Source organism: Uloborus diversus, chromosome 2, assembly GCF_026930045.1.
Source record: "Uloborus diversus isolate 005 chromosome 2, Udiv.v.3.1, whole genome shotgun sequence".
NCBI lineage: Eukaryota > Metazoa > Arthropoda > Arachnida > Araneae > Uloboridae > Uloborus > Uloborus diversus.
The window spans coordinates 26,403,553-26,418,585 of NC_072732.1; the positions used below are offsets into that span (position 1 = coordinate 26,403,553).

A 15,033-nucleotide genomic window follows, 5' to 3' on the forward strand; every position below is an offset into this window, starting at 1 on the left:
AGCAAAATAAAATCTGATGTGGACACCACATAACATCAAATTATGTACATTTTTAATAGATAAAATTGATTCAGTTGAGACAATGACTTTCTTTTTTTCGTGTTCAGTTATGCTTGTCTTTTATCAATTTGTCAAGTTCTCTGCCATTTGAAAAAAAAAGAAAAAAAAGATTCAATCATTAGCAATAATGGTAACCAATGCAATAACTATTAATGACCCCAAAATATCTCAAAATATCTTACTGTCTTGCACCTTTTTAATTGCGTAAAATCAAAAAACATAATGAAGAGTTGATGTTGCTTATAAACAGGCAAAGGGGTGAAATAGTCACTTGAAAAGCAGAGATGGAATATGGCATACTTAGGAGAAAAATATCTTGAAATTATATGATTTCCTACAAAGTAAAGAACTGCAAAAGCTATTGCTTACTGTCCCTTTTGAATTTGCATTCATTTGTATTTGCAATGTTTTTCTTTCTAGGATCAAGGAAGTGCAAAGAAACTAAAGTTTGGTTTATACTAACAAAGCAGATTGGGCTCATTCATCGTTTTAAAGTCAATGTACACAAATTAGTTCATTAGCCTAAAACATTAATTGCACACATAATGCGTTCTATAAAGCTTAGCTGAAAACTAAAGTAGTGTAAGTTATAAAGAAAAAGTTTAAAAATTAGAACTTAAAGCAATAGAAAATTATTACAATTAAACTTATAACTGAGCAGTATCCCAAGGTTCAAAACTAAATAAACATATTTAAGAAATTCTGTATTTTCTTCCTTTATTTTTTAGCAGTATAGTTAAATAATATTGTAACAAATTTGCATGCATGTCATAGTTAAAACAATAAAAACAATGAAGAACAATGATACTGACCTTCATTAAAGAGTACTCTGATTTGTAACCAATGCACAAAGACTCATTGCACCAGACTATTGTTCTCGGAATATCCCGAAGACTAAGATCTTGCTGAAATAAAATTTGGATTTTATAGAACAATTTATTTTCTTTAAAATTGTAAACACATCCATAAGAGTAAGAAATTTATCATGAATTTTCAGTAACTCGAAATTTTGCCTTTTCAGGTGGACTGCCTCTTTCTACTTTAATGCTTAACTCTCTATTTTATTACTTACTAGTGGCACCCGCATGGCTTTGTCCGTAGTAGAAAATTAAAAGGTCTTTTGGTTTGCGTGTATATTTACAAATAATATATGATGAATTTCTCGCCAATTGGCTTGCCCATGTTACGGTTCCACGTTATGATAACTTAGTAATTTACTTGTCTGTCTTATGATAATTTTGCTTAGGAAAATGCTCTTAAAATTGGAATAGAAAAAGAACAAAATCGTATTTTTTAAAAATCGCTTTGAAGTGCACACCCTGCTACAAACTAATTCTGTGCCAAATTTCATGAAAATTGGCCGAACGGTCTAGGCGCTATGTGCGTCACAGAGATCCTGACAGACAGAGATCTGGGCAGAAAGAGATCTGGGCAGAGAGAGATCTATACAGAGATACTTTCAGCTTTATTATTAGTAAAGAAGTCAGTGGTTGGAAAAACTACATCTTTTTTGGTAAGAAACTACTACAACTACTTTCTTACAAATGTAGTTAACTACAACTACTGTTTTTAAAATGTAGCAACTACAAACTACTTTTGAAATGTAGTGGCTACTTTGCTACTTTTCAAAAAATAAGTAAGTAAAGAGCGTACATACACATTAGGGAGTCCCACAAAAAACGAAAGTCAATTTTTCAAGTTGCATATCCTATTATATTTTTCTTTTTATGTAAAAACAATTACACAAAAAACTTTCATAATTTGAGCAACGGCAACTCGTGCCAACTTGCATCTAAAAGTGTAAACCAGCACTAGTATGCTAGACCAAATTAAAAAAAAAAAAAAAAACATTTTTTAAAAACTCGAAATTTTTGTTGATAAACGTTGCCCCCCCCCCCCCCCCATACCCCACATGCACCAAAAGACATTTAATCAGATTAAAAAACATTTAGATATTTATGACCAAGAATACACACCTGGCCTAAATTTAAAAAAAATGTGAACAAAATGCATTTGCAAGTGAATAACAAAAAAAAAAAAAAATAATAATAATATATTTGAAATGAAAAAAAAAAACCTTATAATTAAAAAAAAAAAATCCCTAATTGAAGTTATATGAGGGAGACTTAAATATTGCAAGACAGCAAAAAATTCCTATTTAACGCTTGTTATTGACTAGACTGTTTATATTTTTCAGTTTGATAACTTCTGAAAGTTTACCTAAATCCTTTAAAAATATGTATTGAAAAAAAATCAATTTTTTGAAGAAAAGTTATAAATTTTAGGCCAAGTGTGGGATAACTTAACGGTTTTTAATTTGAATAAATGTTTTGTAATGCATTTGGGGTATAGGGGGGCAACGTTTTATCAACAGAAATTTCCAGTTTCTAAAAATTTTTTTTTTTTTTATTTGGCCTAGCATTGTAAGTGCTGGTTCACACTTTCAGACGAAAGTCGGCACTGACTGCTTGCCGTTGTTCAAATTATATGCAACTTTTTTTACAATTGTTTTGACATAAAAGGAAAAATATAAGAGGGTATGCAACTTGAAAAATCAACTTTCGATTTTTTTGAGACACCCTAATACACACATACAATGTAAGAGCAATTGAACACAAAAAGGTTTAGATTGATAAATTAGCTCATCTGAACATGGATTATCACTAAAAATTATCTATTATTTCTTTTCAACAATGTCCGTTATCATAGCCTTTATTAAACAGTAATGCTCGTATTTATTGTAAGCCGGCCAGGGCAGTTCAAAATCGTCCTCTTCTACAACATTTAAAGTAGCTTCTTTATTTGGTGAATACTGTAAAAGCACTTATTTTCACGAGGCGTTGATTTTCGCGTGCTCGTTGTCATCACAAAACTTTAAGCCTCAAGAAATATTTTTGTTTTTTGACTTTCCGTTTGTTCATTCAAAATTCACGAAATTTTTAGCTCGTGAAATCATTGATGTCAAGGGCGCCCATATAGGGGAGAAGAGGGGGGGGGGCCCTCGAGTCCTCCCTTAGAAATGAAAACTTCTTTGCTTTTAGTACTTTTTTCTTTGCAAAAATGTAAAAACATTTCTTCTCCAGCCATTAATGAATAAGTTATTAAAAATGTCAAATTTTGATGACTCTAATCTGTTATGAAATCTTCTTCCATGGTGAAAATATCAGAGTCCCCCCCCCCCTACAATTTTACATATGGGCGCCTATGATTGATGTCTTCCTTTTCGTTAAAATAAATGCTTTTACAGTATTAGAACAATAATCTCTTTGAAATCTCTAACGTTTATCCACGGGACATTCTCATCAGCCAGAAAAACCAGAAAGGAGTTTCCAAATTAGTGGTAATCGCTAATACATATACTCTTCTTTTTCAGTAAAGCTCTAAACAAATATTGGCAAAATATAAAAATTATGATTGCAAACAAACTAATGGTATCCAACAGATAGAACTTATGGCAGGAAATGATATGCTTGAGGTCAGCTCGTATTTTTATGAGTCTAATTTCTCTTTGCACCCGTTGATGGACTTGTGTAAAATTCGCTCCAGTCACATTCGTTTGAACCTTGATTTTTTTTTCTTTTTAAGTTTATTTAAAAGTACAGTATACTCCCGATTATCCGTGCTAATCACCGGGCGGCGTAGCACGGATAATCGATAAACACGGATAATCCGAAAAATCATTTAAGGAATATGCAGGATAACTATTTAATGAGAAATTAGAAAAAACTATGTATATACTCACACAAACCAGGCTTTTCTTCGAAATGTATTGCTTAAAAAAAAATCGTGATACATTTTTGTTTTCTTTGTTTGTTTAAGTTGTTGCGTATGTCCGTACGAATTTTTCTTACTGCAATTATTTCTCCGTAATTGCAACTTCTTTCACTCATGTAATCCAATAAATGTTCTACAGATTTTAGAGCAGTAGAATGTGAAATTGTATAATCTTCATGTTCTTTATCTTTGTTTTCGTTATCATCACTTGCGTTTGATTCAGTAACAAGTTCAATGATATTTTCGTCAGTTAGACATTGAAATCCTGATTCACATTCCTCGCTTTTAAACCACTCTTCAACATTTTCAGCGTCAACTGATTCGAAACCTTCGATTTCTTTAACTTCCTCAATGATGTTATCGATATCATCGATAACATCAACGAAGCTTTAGAAAAGTGTGATTCCGAAATGATGCACGGATAATCCGCAAACCGGATAATCCGCACAAGGATAATCGGGAGTATACTGTAGTTTCTCTGAAATCGCTACAAGCTACTATTGTTTTGTATTGAGCTACTCCCTACACTACTTTTTTAAAAAAGTACTGTGCTACACTACAAACTACTAAAAAATGTAGCTACTACAGTAGCGTTGCTACTTGTAGCACGCTACTTCCAAACACTGACTTAAATTCAAAGGATTATGTTTAACTACTGAACAAGAACTAGATCTTCATGTAAAAAGGCTAGCTTTTCATCATATTTAAGGGTGGACTCGCCAGCTGGAGCGTCCTCGGCTACTTACGAATTCTTCTGCCACTTGCGGTTATGAAAACATTTTTAGCTATATTAAAAGTGATAGTATTGTAGTTGTACCAAAGATAATAGAACTAGTGAAGATTGGACACTCGACGACCGGTTTTTACGCATGGCAAGGAAAACAAGCGTAAGTAGAATGAAAACTGGTGCTTGAAAAAAACTGACATTCAGAGCTATAGCCGCCAAGTTGAACTGGAGATTCTTGGAATTGGCGTAAAGGTTACAACACTAAGAATTCTTAGAAAAAGTGGGGAGAAAGGACGGGGATACTAACCACCGGTTTCAGTTCCCGCGACAATGATAACAAAACCTAATTGATTCCAGATGTTATCTACGGAATCTTGAAACTCAATTTACATCCTCTTCCCATTCTTTTGAAAATCTATTTAACGGGACGCTGATTAAGCGGCGATGTGTTCTTCATAATGCCATAGAAAGTCTAAAGTACAAATAAGTTTGGAGTGGGCTGTCAAAAACTAAAACTAAACAAAATAATTTTTCTACACGCCCCTTTAATTCCAACGCTTTTTCTTATTAATGCTTTAAGTTTTTGCGAACAAACAAAAAAAAAAAAGAAAAAAAAAGATGTTGTGAACTACTAAGAATTTTTTAATTTTAAGTTCAAATTTTTTCTTCTTGATCAAATCAAACTGTGCCAAAAAAAAAAGATGCAGTAATAGATCAAATATCAAAATATATTTTAAACAAAAATCTTTACTCACGTGTATTGGCAACGATATGGTTGATGGCAAGCATAGAGCGCAATTTTAATTCGCTTCTTGATTATCACAACGTGGAAACGTTGTGAAAGATGCGGCAAACTGCATCGTTTGTGACGCCATTAAAACCACGCCTTGTTTGAAAAATCGGACATTTAAAAAAAATAATTAAAAAATAAGTGTTGGGAAAATGAAAGTATTTTCTGGGTCCAAGTTATAGTTTTTGCTTATTCTATCGATTTCAGTGACTACAAGTACTACTTTTGACTGAAGGAAACCACCCCATTTGTTTGTGAAAATTAAATAACCACGTCAAACAGACTGAATTGCAGATTACTGCAGACTCGTGTTTCGGCGTTACAATGGACGGCTTTCTCAATGCAAAAGAAATGAGCTTTTGGTTGAAAAGACACCCGACAAAAGAAACCTAACCATTTCTCCGATGTTTTTTCAAACATAAGCTCATTTCTTTTGCATTGAAAAGGACATTCATTTGTAACGCGAAACACGTATCTGCAGTAATCTGCAAAGTGTGCTATTTGGCGTTGTTATTTCTCATTTTACTTTTTGCACATAAGTATTTATTTGACTTATAGTTCGTTTTTTTAAACCCAATTAATATACAAAGTAAAAGAAAAATAAATTGAAATAGAAGAGATCTAAAAATTCAAGAAAGTTACATTAAGATCTAAAATGAATCAGTTTTGTAGACATTTTTTTTTTTTAACGAGAAATAAATTTTTAGGTAAACACGCATTTCTCTGTGTGTCTTTTAACCCAATCTCCTCTGGATTAGGAATGTCTCAGGTCGAAACTGGTCTCGTTGGATATCGAACATCCAGAGAAAGCCATTCCGCTTTGGGCTTTCAACATCCAGTCTTGAGAATATCATGAACCCTGTATGTCTCGAGGACACCAAGGAGTAAGCATTAAAATTACCAATCGTTACGTGATAGACATAGTATGTCAATCTAAGTGAAGGTCTATTATCATTTTTTATCATGTTAGATAACATTTTATATATTTGCAGTTTTCATATCATTGTTCCTTAACGAACGCTAGAATCCGTGACGTAACTAGTCTTGGAATGGAGAACGGCACGTGTAGTGGGCGTTGCCCATGACGTGACTACTTTAACGTCGATTCTTCTAGAACATGTGACGTCACGTGCACACGCTTCGGGCTTGGCCACTGAAGATCACGATCAGGTAGCATTGAAGTGAAGATATGCTAATGAGATTCTGAATATAAGCAAAGCTGTTATCGGTTGATCTCTCTCTCACTTCTTGCACAGCCTAGACGCGTTGGCTCATGTCAGGCAAGCCAACTTGCTGTTTGTTCAGCAAGCTTAGGCTGTTACCTTTTTTTGTTTAATTGAAGTAGTATGACGTTTGTCCATTGAAGACTTCGTTCTTCATGAACGATAGTCGGGTCAATTGATAATACTTATTCGTCTAGGTCAACGGGGTATTTGCAATAATGATATACTTATCCTTATTTACTTTTTGTCAAAGCCATATACTTTGTTTTTTATCTTTTAATAAATTAATTGATGTTTAATGAGCTATTCGTCTTCAATTATACTGTTTCACGAACTCCAATTTCACTCTGCTAGATGTATTACGTTGTTTGGGCAAGAGTTAGTTTCAATCATACCTTCCCATCCAACATTACGCGCCACAAGTGGCGAGCGGAGGTTGGCGAACAAAACGAGCAGGGAGTGGAGCCCCCTAGTACAAAATTAACATGAGAGAGAATTTAAAAAATAATTGTAAATTCATTCAATCTAACGAATTTGTCGCCCACTTCACAGTGAAAATTGAAGGGAAATCTTGCGAGATAAAAAATTTTAAGTAATGTAGTCGATGACTGAGAAGTTTTTTAAACCTTATCAACTTCTGCAAAATAGTGCAGCGAAGAGGAGAGCAAGCGGGGGGATCATCCCGGGCGCCAAAATATGAGACGGCTCCATAAATTATGGGTTTCCTGATATAATAATGGTATACCTGTGTATAATAATATAGTTTACATTTGAGAAATTTGTGAAAGTAATCTTTGTAAACAGTGGCGTAAATAGGGATTGGCCGGAGTAACTCTCTCCAGGGGCGCAACAGCGAACGGGATGGAAATTTCAAAACGTTATTCCCAAAAAAAATTTTTATTTTTTAAAACTATTTCATAGACTTTTTTTTAAAAAAAATAGTAAAAATAGAACTAAGGGAGTGTGGGGGTTAGTTTGAGACCCTGCTCATTGGATTTCTTGTTTCTACTAATGGTTTTTATCGCGGCCGTAATTTGAATTCAAGACCTCAAAATTCAAATGAATGATAGGAAGAGTGTTTCGAATTTCTATACTTTGTTACAAAAGATGGCTTGCTTTGGCATTTTTCGCACTTTACGACTTCAATTTGAAAAATTTCCTTCGCTTAGAATTACGATTTCGTGAAATTTGAAAGGAAAACACACGCACGCAATTCATATGTACATGAATTGCGTAAATGTTAATTAATTTGTTGATAAATCTAATTTGGAAAAACATATTTTTAAGTTTAAAATTTCAGTTAACATTTTGAAAAATTTCATGTCACGCAACCCTGTAATTGTGGATGAAACCTACTTTTTTTTTTCTTTTTAATCACAAGACTTTCAAAACTATTTTCATAATTCTATACTTACGCTTGCTAACATTAACTCCATACCGAACTGCCTTGCATTCAAATTTCAAAGGATTGAGTTCATCTTCAGGGTGTAAATCAGTATTTCAAAGTGCAGTAGCCGTTTGCGTGAAATCTTCCCGCGTTTGTCCACAGCTTTGCTTATCTGCCTCAGTCACCAATTTTTCTTTGTTATCTCCTATTATTGTCCTTTCTCCTTCGCAGCCGAAGACAGCGCAGAAGCAGGGGCAGAAGAGTTTTTCCTACCCTGGGCTTCACACAAATGAATCTATAAACTCTTATCGTCGACCACACTAATTTACTTCCTTCACAAAAAAACTTCTTAGGTGTTCTCATCCCATAAGAACATTGTCAAGTTAAGAGCCTGTGTCGAATTGAAATCCCATGTGGTGGAATAGCAGATTAACTTCCAAACTACTGAATCCGATATTAAAAAAATAGCAACACATCAGTCACAAAAAATCATCTTGGAAAAATGTGCTGCAAAAACGCGAGAATCATGATTTTTACATTTTTAACTCAGAATGTATCAAGGAGCTGAATTTGGCACATCTTGGTAACCAGATAATAGCCTAATCAGAAACTTGGGGCCCGGTCCTTGGAGAGTCCCCGGCTCGAAATCGGTGCAGTGTAAGTTTTATAAGAGTTTGGGGGGGGGGGGAGGCAGGGGCGTTCACAGGGGGGAGAAGGAACACCTGTTGGTCCGAGCCTGAAGAGGGCCCAATATTTTTATGACTAGGGGTGAAAATACGGGTAAACAATATGGAGAGGGGCCCGAAAAAGTCATTTGTGACGGGCCCCGAAATTTCTGTGCACGCTCCTGGAGGAGGGAAAGTCTACCAAACTGATAAGGGACCTACCTGCCTTGACCCTGGACGACCCAAAATTGAATTTGGAAAGATAGCAGAAAGTCCTATTTAAGGGTCTAAATTTCAAATATGCTTTGTAGTTAATGAGAACTAGAATTGCTTTTTCTGTGTTTCTTCAAATTTTCACTCGTTTCATAGTTTCAAAGTTCAGAATTAAAAAAAATTGTTTCTTTTCCTTTACTGACATGAGAAATTAAAAAAAAAGAAAAACTTTCTTCTGTTTTACGCTACAAAACGTTCCGGATTTCTAGGGGGGGGGGGGGGTTGATGGTCAAATTCTTTTAGGAGTGAGCGAAATACATAAAGTTCGGAATAACACATTTGAATACTGATAATCCAGTAAATATAGAATTTATAGTCCCCTTGAATAAGCAGTAGTCACCGTTTTAAATAATTTATCTTTGTATAATATAAAAAATTGAAACATTTAAGTACTCGCTCACGTTCTTTTTGAATCATTTATTCCTATAACATATGCTTTATTTATTTATTATTTTGTTTTTTATCATTTTATCCTGAAAATGAATTTTTTTTCTTCGAAATTAATTCAAATATTAAATGCTGAAATACCTGTTGTAACAAGATTAGTTCGTTAAAAACGCATTCCTGTGAGATTCGTTTCATACTTTTCAGCAGTATAAGTGTTGCATTTGTCCCAAAGAGCCGATGAACAAAGTTTCTTAACTGTACAGTTGCAAATAAAAATAACTCATGAAAGGTAGGCTAAATAAAGGGAGGAATTATATCTACGTTTACTGTTACAGTAGAATGCAACATTTCTACGGCTCAGATACCAACGCTTGGGCGCTGGGATGGATGGAGAATGAGAAAAAAATCTATTTCTATTGCTTTATGTATCCTAATTTAATGAGATTCATAACAACAGCAGTTTGATAATTTTAATGATTATTATTAGTATTTTGTTTCACTTTTTATTTATTTTTTGAAAAACCTTCGCCAAGTCATAGGACATAACATGAAAGAACGAAATTAGGTTACTAAACTTCATAATGAAGGTATCCTTGAATTCTATGCCATGAAAGGAGGAATAAGAAAAAAAATCAATTGGTTGTCGATTAAAGATCCGATTCGACTGAATGTAAGAAATTAAACATAAATAGAAGGAAAATAAAGAACCATATGTAACTGCGGATTTCAGAAATAATTATTATTTAAAACATTGTTTTTTCCAGTTGTACTTAGAAACCTGTTGGAAAGATAAAGCACGCAATAGAACACGATTTCTTAATAGTAAGCACAAGAATCTTACGAAGTAAGTCGTGTTATATGCATTAAAAAAATCATTAACATATTCTAACAAATATGCATCAAAAATACCTAAAATATTAGCGAAAAATTAAAAAATATGCATTAATAATACTTTAGTTTCGTCGATAATTTTATCTGAACTGAATACAAAATACTTAGCCATTCTATTTTTAAATTATTTGTTATTCACGCGATCCAGGGCCGGATTTGGAAGTGTGGAGGCCCCGGGACAACGAAGGAGTGGAGCCCCCCCCCCTTTCTGATATATCCATAATAATATTATCTTGTGCAATCATTCTTTGTAGAAATACCAAAAAAAAAGGATATTTTGTAAAAATTTTATTGTGGGGGCCCCTTAGCTGTGGAGGCCCCGGGGCAGTTGCCCCGCCTTCCCTCTTCTAAATCCGGCCCTGACGCGATCAATATTCGGTATTAAACAGGGGGATACGAGGGGAGAGTCATGGGGATCATAACCCTTTTCTAACCGTCCGCAGATTATAAGCCCACGTTGTGTTCAAACACTTTTTCCTTAACTTAAATACATTATAATTTCATCTTTTTCTTTCTGCTAGTTTGACATCTTGAACTTAATTGTAATGTAATACAAGATTTGTTGACATGAAAAAAATAAAAATTATAATGTGAATAGAGAAATTATAAAATTTATAAGTTAAAAAATTGTGACAAAAATGAAAATACATCTCTGCATTCGCTTCACAAAGTAAATAAATACAAAGTCAATGAATTAAATAGAAATAAATAGGCAGTAAAAAAGGAAAATAAAAGTAAATAAAACAGCAAAAAAAGAAATGAGAAAGATCTTTGCATCTTCGTAAACAGTCTGTTATTGATACAACACACTTCTGTGTTCCTTTTGCTTATTTATTTGCTTTCATTTTTTCTTAATGACCCTCTCTGAGGCTTAAATGCCCATATAATTACCACCCTTCGCCAGAGGGAGGGGAGAAGAACTGATTCAAACACGGCACACGGCGCACGACGCACAGTGGCTGAACTTGGCGATTAATCGCTGCACACAGTATAAAACATTTTTTCCTCCAAAATTCAATCGCCAACACGCCTGTGAAGTTTTTTTTATGTGCTCAACGACTTTCATTGAAGTGGGAGAAAACGTGAAAGCATTGATCTCTACGGGAGTGTCCAGTCTTATGCGAAGCTATATGGTCTTTGGTTGTACTACATATAAAACGTATAAAATTTGTTAGCAGAAGGGGTTACATTGAATTTAGTATTGTTATAAACTATAGTTTCATGGTATTATGGGAAGGGATCAGCAAAAATCAAAAAAAAGGGATCGAAAATAAAAGATATGTTCCTCACTGCCTGATCCTGACAATCACCCTCCTTTCCAACTGAACAGAAAAAACACCTACATTTAGTGCATTAAATAGGCCCCCTGATACTGATGCTCATCTTTAATGCCACCAAAAAAAAAAAAAACTTAAAGCATAATTTTTTAAGATTTCAATTTTGAAATTTTTAGAGGAGAGTCACTTACATGTCCCCTCTTCCCTAACGTCACCAAAAATATCCTAAAATTTTGTTTTTCATTTCTTTTCCTTATTGTCATTTGTTACTATAGATAATTAAAAAAAAAATTGTTTTCAAAAACTTCCACTAGACAGACACTGAACCCAACCCTTTCTTTCTAAAGATAAATTGAAAATGACTTTAGTTTCGAAAAAAATAATAAGAAAAAACTCCAGAGAACCGCCAAATGCCATAACATTACCAGAGTGAGTTAAAATTTACGTCTTTATGAATGAAAAATTCCTGAGGTAGATTACAAAACCCTTCTCTCTCCTTTAAAATCACTGAAGGTAGCAAACAATTCACTTTTCAGAGTTCAATGTCGAAAACATTTTGGAGAGAGCTCTAGAACCTTCTGCATTTTTTCAAACTAACCAAACACAGCTGAAAAAATTGTGTTTTTTAAAATTTCGATTTCAGAAAATTTCTGACACGTATCCCCGACACCTAATGTCAACATATACTGCCAAAAATTAACTGGAATTTTGATAAAATGTTGAAAGGGAACCTTCCCTTTGGTTCTTTAAAAGTTGCTTAGTTTTCAGTGTCAATTTTGAGCATTCATTAGGGCAGTAATTCCCAAAGTGTGTTTCGCGAAACCCTTCGGTTCCACCACAGGTCACATAAATTTATTATTTTCCACAGTAATTTCAGAAAAAGAGAAACTTTCAGGGATAAAAAAGGGCTGCTATAAATTGAAGTAGTAAGTGTCATTGTGTCATATCATCGTTATGGCAGCATAAAAAACACATCATTTGATTTTTTAATTTCTGATTACCTTCAGAAGTAGTTATTTTTTCAAGTCTCATTGCCTCCAAATAACTCTATTGAGCAAGATTAATGATGGAGTAATCATCACAAATCCATTTTCAGAACAGAATACGCTGGCTATCTAAATCAAACACTTTTGAAATAGTGAACTTACAAATGAACTGAAGATTTTTCAGTAGGAGCAAAGACAACAATATCCTTAGCAGTTTTCAATGTTTTGCATGATGTCGGTTGATATAATCAGCCTATCTGTTGCCTGTATTTTTGGAAAGCTGAACTAAGTCTCTGTTTTCATTCAAAAGGAGAAAGTTACCTCTTCTTATAAGAAGACAAAAGCACTCGATGCAACTCCCTCTCTTGAGCAATCAGTTGATGCAAAAGTCAACTCAAAACTAATCCACAAATGCAGGGCCAGGTTAAGATATCGAGGGGCCCTAGGCTAAAAACTTTTGGGGGGCACTTGTATTCAAACTTTATAACTTTAGCCGTTGGATGAAACAATTTTAGTCATAGACTAAAGCAATTTCTGCCATTTGGGGGCCCTAGGCCAGAGCCTAGTTGGCCTATTCAGTAATCAGGCCTAGTACAAATGTTTCAGTTGAGGTTCCCTCTTACTTCAGTTTTTGTTTGAATTCTTACATTACTTTTCGAGAAAAAAGCAATATTTTTGTTCTGACACCCCTTGGAAATGAATGAAAGCAAAACCTTATCAGCTTCTCTCTCATTATGGTGCATATGAGCACCATAATTTTTATGCGAATTCTAGTATTACTGTTTTAAATAAAGTGACTAATAGCAGAAACCATTCAGATATGCCAACTTCTGAAGTAAATGGCATATCTGAATGGTATGACTAATAATTACCAGTTCACATGGGGGTGCATATATATACCAAGTTTTGTTCAAGTCCATGCATTATGTTTTGAATTAACGCTCACAATTTATCAGTCAAATATATGCAAACACAATCAGATAGACAAATTGTTTCCAAAAATTGTCAAAACATTTTTCAGCGTTCAGCATATCTTAAAAGGCGTTAGTCTTAAAATATGAAAATTTTCACATGATTAATTGTTCCTTCCACGGGGGTTCACCCTAAGGGCAAGGGTGCACCTCCCCTTAATATGGCGGAGGCCTCCCCCCCCAAATGAGAAAAATACCCCTCAAACACCCCCCTAAAAGTTTCAATGGCGCAGTCTGGGCCATGACCCCCCCCCCCAGGTGGACACCCCTGCCTTCTATGTAGAAGAAAGCCTTTGAATGATTTTTCATAACTATCATTTAACTTCCAGATCATCAACATTTTGTCTTCAAGTCATAAACGATGAAGGGGTTCCTTGAGGTGAAAGCAAAGCACTAAGGGGTTCCGTGGTCTAAAGAGTTTGGGAACCGCTGCATTAGGGGAAGACCATGAACTCTACCCGCTCCTATATCCTATTCTCTGAACAACAGGGATGTCCCAAAGTGTTTTAAAAAGCTTCAATTTCTAAAAATTTTTGGGATTGATCTCCCTAGTTGAGGGGAATTTCTAGATTCCTCAAATGGCCCTCTAGGAAGTCAAGCTTGGGACCCTATTAGGGTATCCAGTTTGCCCCTGATCATATCATATTTAATTCTTAGTTTAATACAAAGGAAGAAAAAAATAACAAATCAGCAAATGAGATAAAAAAACAGAAAGCTGCTTCACTTACACTAAGCTCCAAAAATTTAAGTTCCTTTGCTTTCCAATAGTACAACTAAAAAAAAAAAAAAGAAAAAAAGAATCAATAAAATTGTGAATAATTTTTCATCAAAGGAAATTTTTTGCATCTATATGTCAGAATTTATTGAAAAGAACTGTTAAAATATTGAGCATTTTTTTAACATGTTTAAAACATGTTTAAAAAAAAAGGAAAAAAAAAGTCGAACCTCGTTAACACGAAATTGTTTAATGCAAAATATCACTTAACATGAAATATTTATTTAGTCCCCATAAGTAAACAATCACTTTTTATTGGATAAGATGAAATCTAATGACATGAAATAATTATCATTGTCTCATAAGTTTCCTGTTAACAAGATTCAACTATATTATATGTAGTACAATACAGTTGAATCTTGTTATTAGATATAGTTCAACTGTATTATATATATATATATATATGTATATATATATATATATATATATATATATATATATATATGCTGACAGATATCTTATATCTTAATTGGATAAAATTTAGACTTGATTTTAGATTTACGTTCTAAATTTATACTCAAGTATCTGAATTTACAACAGGCTTCAAGAAAAGAAGCCACAAAAGTTCAAGGCTGCAAATTTCAAGATATACAAACAAATAAAATACAGAAGGAAACAATTATATACATACTTGTAACTTTTTCTTCACAGCTACACACAATCTAAAAGACATGATCACATCATCTGTGAGAGTTTTATGTTTCTGAAGTAACAAATAAAAACATATAATTACTTTACAAGTTACAATATTAACATGATAAAAGAAGTAGTCCAAATACTTTGTTAGACGATAAAAATTGATTTAAAAGTACAGACTTTTTTAATATACATTAGCACAACTGCAAAA

The 15,033-nt window shown here is 33.7% G+C and overlaps 1 protein-coding gene across 1 annotated transcript in view; it reads right to left on the reverse strand.

Moving 5' to 3' along the window:
* LOC129217789 (vam6/Vps39-like protein) overlaps positions 1-15,033 on the reverse strand; it is an 81,220-nt gene that overhangs the window by 49,272 nt on the left and 16,915 nt on the right. The window contains exons 6-8 of the mRNA XM_054852131.1: positions 14,818-14,889; positions 14,140-14,184; positions 873-965 (exon numbers count right to left, since the gene is read on the reverse strand). Coding sequence (XP_054708106.1) covers positions 873-965; positions 14,140-14,184; positions 14,818-14,889 — 210 coding nt within the window. The remainder of the gene's footprint in view (positions 1-872; positions 966-14,139; positions 14,185-14,817; positions 14,890-15,033) is intronic.